Source organism: Carassius auratus, linkage group LG49B, assembly GCF_003368295.1.
Source record: "Carassius auratus strain Wakin linkage group LG49B, ASM336829v1, whole genome shotgun sequence".
Classification (NCBI taxonomy): Eukaryota; Metazoa; Chordata; class Actinopteri; order Cypriniformes; family Cyprinidae; genus Carassius; species Carassius auratus.
Window position 1 is genome coordinate 1,305,992 of NC_039301.1, and position 5,000 is coordinate 1,310,991.

The window sequence follows — 5,000 nt, forward strand, 5'->3', positions numbered from 1 at the left end:
GAGTGACTGTAACTCAGGAGTGTTGTGCTGTATTTGACTGTACAGTGAGTCTCTCAGAGATGTGTATTTATCACAATCTCAACTGATCCTGATCTACACTCGTCACAGACTCGCTCTTCTCTAGGTAACCAGCTCTTTCTGTGTCGTCCTCTCTCTATGGCCAGCTGGTGGTCACTCAGTCTGTACTTGGTCAGTAACTGTCTGTGTGTTATATTCCTGACTGAGAGCAGATAGTCAGCCATACTGTACTCTCTGTTGAGTTTCAGATAACACTGGAGGCCACTTTGGTCTTTGGTTTGTTCTTTCCAATACCGTATGTATGTCTCCTTCTCTTCATTCATAATCTCTTTGATTCTTCTATGTTTTTCAGGATTGGTGATATCGAGTGCTTTGTTAGTTAGCTCTGATATCATTACACAAAGATTACTTTGAGCACTCTTTTTTTGTGTTTTTAGTGCTTTATAATGAAGAGAATCTTCTGAACTAGAGTTTAAGTGGATCCAGAACTTTAAAACTCTTTTTTTAATGATTAGATTTAGGGGGAGACGGCCTAACTCAGCTCTGCAGGCATTATTAGGAGTGTTTGTGTGCACGTGAAGGATGCTTCTGCAGAACTCCACATGCAGAGCTTCTAAAGGGTGTTTGTTCCAGTCCTTACTCGCTGGGCCCCAGATCTCGCTTCCATACAGGGCGATGGGCAGAATCACACTATCAAAGATCTTTGTCCAGATTCTGATGGGGATGTTTATTTTAAATAATTTCATTTGTATAGCGTGTAGTGCCCTGCGGGCTTTTATAAGTAATGTTTTAATTGCCAATTTGAAATTTCCAGTGGGAGTTAAAACCAGACCAAGATAAGTATATTGTAAAGTATGTTGAAGTGTGGTGTTGTTTAATGTGAATAAATGTTTATGTTCTAGATTTCTGGGCTTTTTCTGAAATATCATAATCTTAGTTTTTGGGATGTTGACGTCTAAGGCCCAATCCTGGCAGTATTTAGTTAAAATGTCAAGGTTGTTCTGGAGACCTTCTGGTGTTTTAGACAGAATTAGTAAGTGGTCTGCATACAGTAGATATTTGACCTCTGTGTGGTGTAATTGTAGTCCTGGACTGTTTGATTGGTCCAGAAGATCTGCCAGTTCATTGATATAGATGTTAAATAAGGTCGGGCTGAGGCAGCAGCCCTGTCTCACTCCTCGCTGTTGAGGAAAATACTCTGTCCTTTGCTGGCCAATTTTTACTGCACATTTATTTTGGTTATACATGTTTTTAATTAAGTCATATATTTTACCCCCTATGCCACTTTGAATGATTTTATAAAATAGTCCATTTTATAACACTCACTCTCTCTCTCTGTATCACTCACACACACACACACACACACACACACTCTCTCTCTCTCTCTCTCTCTCTCTGTCTCACTCACACACACACACACACACACACACACACAGTCTCTCTCTCTCTCTCAAACACACACACTCTTTCTTCTCTCTCTATCACTCTCACACACACACACACACACACACACACAGTCTCTCTCTCTCTCTCAAACACACACACTCTTTCTTCTCTCTCTATCACTCTCACACACACACACACACACGCTCTCTCTCTCTGTCTCTGTCTCACTCACACACACACACACACACACACACACACACACACACACTCTCTCTCTCTCTCTCTCACACACACACACACACACACACACACACACACACACACTCTCTCTCTCTCTCTCTCTCTCTCACACACACACACACTCTCTCTCTCTCTCTCTCACACACACACACACACACACACACACACACACACACACACACACTCTCTCTCTCTCTCTCTCTCTCTCTCACACACTCACACACACACACACACACACACACACACACACACACACACACACACACACACACACACACACACACACACACAATCTGAGGAGGAACACCAGCGCGGCGGGAGGTGACGTCACAGTGATTCATGATTAAAGCCAAACTAACAACACGCGATAACCAAACAACAGCACATTTACACCATATTTGATTATCTTGAGTAATTCAGCCACATTTCAAATGTTCAATAATAGTAATAAGTGAATATGTTCATCTTTACTGTATATTTTGCCCGCTGTTATTCCTCCATTCACCGTCTGATGCTCGGCCGGAAGATCGTCATCACGCCACGGCGGAGATGACGCGTAATGTACGCTTGAAACAAACGACAACAACAACAACAAAAAATAGATAACGTTATTTTAACGAAGCGAGTTTGACAGATGTACAGTTTGCGATTGTGTTATTCTTGTGAGCCGATTCGTTTCGATAAACTATTTAAATCGGTTAAAAAACCGCTTCGGTCGAACTGGACTGATGCGATATGTTTTGTTTTCAAGGTTTGTTACGGTTTAATCGAACAGTAAAATCCCTGAACAGACTGTACACATGAATATATCATAGACTGTATAAAAATACGAATATATCAATCCGTATCGCAGCACTAAAGAGGCAGTGTTTCATGGGGCTTCTCCGACTGGTCAGATTCTTGTGATCTGCAGTCACGTGGAATCGGGACGCGGAAGTGTGGGTTTCCAGGAAGCTTGATTCCCTCTGTCGCATGTCTGGAGCGTCTCGTGTGTGTGTGTGTGTGAGAGAGAGATGGATGCTCGGCTCTGTGTGCTGCTCAGCGCCGCGGTTCTGATCCGCTGTGTGCTGCTGTGCATCGGTGTGTATCAGGATCAGAATCTGCAGCTCAAGTACACGGATGTGGATTATCACGTGTTCACGGACGCCTCCAGGTTCATCACACAGGTGTGAATGCTTGGGTCTGTTCTGCACTGTGTGTGGAACTCACTTTTGCTACATAGGAGATTAAAATCATGCTTTGACAAATCATTATTATGAGGTTAACTAAATTATGACTATAATGATGGCATAAAATTAACAAAATTTTAAGCAAAAAGACTTAATTACGACATTAAAAGTTACACTTATGAGAAAAAGGATCAAGTAAAAATAATTTATGTCTTAACTATGGCTTTCTATCTAACAATTAAATTTTTGTTTCTTATAATGTTGATGTTTTAATATATATATATATATATATATGATTTGTCAAAGCACAGTCTTCCTCTTCTGTGTTTGAGATGTGTTTCCATCTTTCCTCTGTAAAGAGACGCAGGGTTGGGGGGGGGTTGCTGAATTGATGTGTGTTAATTTTCTCTTTCTTGTTAACAATAAAAAAGAAAATAAATGGGAGTCATATCCAATAACAGGCCAGTAAAAGAAGACTGTGACTGTTTGTAGAGTGTGGACATGACCCTGAGGTCAGCTGGTGATGGTGTGGTGGGGTCATGACCCTGAGGTCAGCTGGTGATGGTGTGGTGGGGTCATGACCCTGAGGTCAGCTGGGGTCATGACCCTGAGGTCAGCTGGTGATGGTGTGGTGGGGTCATGACCCTGAGGTCAGCTGGTGATGGTGTGCTGGGGTCATGACCCTGAGGTCAGCTGGTGATGGTGTGCTGGGGTCATGACCCTGAGGTCAGCTGGTGATGATGTGCTGTGTCTGCAGGGTCAGAGTCCGTATGAGAGATCCACGTACCGCTACACTCCTCTGCTGGCGCTGCTGCTGACGCCGAACGTGCTCCTGAGCGCTCACTGCGGGAAGCTGCTGTTCGTGGGCTGTGATCTTCTGTCCGCTCTGCTGCTCTTCCGGCTGCTGGTTCTGCGTGGCTCGTCCCGGAGCTCGGCGAGGGTTTACTGCGGTCTGTGGCTGTTTAACCCTCTGACCATCGGTGTGTCCACCCGTGGGAACGCCGAGTCTCTGCTAGCTGTGCTGGTTCTGTCCTCACTGCTGTGTCTGGAGTCCAGGAGACGGACGTCTGCAGCGCTTCTGTTCGGTCTATCTGTCCACATGAAGATCTACCCGGTCACTTACGCGCTGCCCATCGCTCTCTCCCTGACCGGAGCACCGTCCCGCGGCCGAGGACTGATCCAGAACCTGCTCCGCTGCTTCAACAGGGATCTGCTGCAGTTTGCGGCTGTTTCTGGATCAGTGTTCTTGGCTCTGAACCTCATCTTCTACAGCATGTAAGTCACTCACACACCGGTAGTTTTGCAGTATTTATTCTTCTTGATTCTGCGCTGTCTTGATAGTTAAGTCTCATCAAGTTCCTCCTTCACTGGTTTTAAAAAGTATCCCATGATGCCGGTCTGCAGTGTCTCTGCATGGTTCCCAGTCCTCCTCACAGTCTGCATCACTGCAATGTTAGTGTAGCGTGTGGAGAACAGTAATCACAATAATGATCTGTAACGAGCTGATGAAGGCACCAGTGTTTGTCTCGTGTTGAAGGTACGGCTGGGAGTTCCTCCAGGAGTCGTATCTGTTCCACCTGACGCGCAGAGACATCCGTCACAACTTCTCTCCGTACTTCTACATGCTGTATGTGACGGCGGAGCATCGCTGGAGCGGCGTCCTGTCGCTCGTCTGCTTCCTGCCACAGCTTCTGCTGCTGCTGCTGTCCTCGCTGGCCTTCCGCTCTGACCTGCCCTTCTGCTGCTTCATCCACACCGCCGTCTTCGTCAGCTTCAACAAAGTCTGCACTTCCCAGGTGTGTGGCGCTCACAGCTGTTCCTGATGGTTTGTGATGCTCTGCTGAGCGTGTGCTTCTCTCTCTGCAGTATTTTCTGTGGTATCTGTGTCTGCTGCCGCTGGTTGTGTCTCGACTGACGCTGGGTTGGAGACGAGGTCTCGGGCTGCTGCTGCTGTGGTTTGTGGGACAGGTGAGCTCAATATCTGTGTTTGTCTTTGGTTTTGGCAGTGGGTCTGAGTTTGTCTGTCATGTTTGTGGATGTGTTCGCAGGCGCTGTGGCTGTCGCCGGCGTATTATCTGGAGTTCGAGGGCTGGAACACTTTTGCTCTCATCTGGATCGCCGGCCTGCTGTTCCTCCTCATAAACTCTCTCATACTGGGACAAATAATCTCCCATTACAGACCCGCGG

The 5,000-nt window shown here is 46.1% G+C and overlaps 2 protein-coding genes across 4 annotated transcripts in view; one reads left to right on the forward strand and one right to left on the reverse strand.

Annotated features, from left to right (window-relative positions):
• Nucleotides 1-2,345, reverse strand: part of snx16 (sorting nexin 16) — an 8,281-nt gene extending 5,936 nt beyond the window's left edge. For both annotated transcript variants that reach the window (XM_026241646.1, XM_026241647.1), the window contains exon 1: nt 2,116-2,345. The gene's annotated coding sequence lies outside the window, so the exon portion shown is untranslated. The remainder of the gene's footprint in view (nt 1-2,115) is intronic.
• A 211-nt stretch (nt 2,346-2,556) lies between these two features.
• Nucleotides 2,557-5,000, forward strand: part of pigm (phosphatidylinositol glycan anchor biosynthesis, class M) — a 3,272-nt gene continuing 828 nt past the window's right edge. The window contains exons 1-6 of one of the 2 annotated variants that reach the window (XM_026241645.1): nt 3,232-3,344; nt 3,407-3,501; nt 3,540-4,088; nt 4,351-4,609; nt 4,680-4,781; nt 4,862-5,000. The exon at nt 4,862-5,000 is cut by the window's right edge and continues 828 nt beyond it. In XM_026241645.1, the coding sequence (XP_026097430.1) occupies nt 3,491-3,501; nt 3,540-4,088; nt 4,351-4,609; nt 4,680-4,781; nt 4,862-5,000 (1,060 nt within the window). In that variant the 5' untranslated portion in view covers nt 3,232-3,344; nt 3,407-3,490. Of the gene's footprint in view, nt 2,811-3,231; nt 3,345-3,406; nt 3,502-3,539; nt 4,089-4,350; nt 4,610-4,679; nt 4,782-4,861 lie in introns of those variants that run through there. The other variant, XM_026241644.1, reaches the window with a different exon arrangement.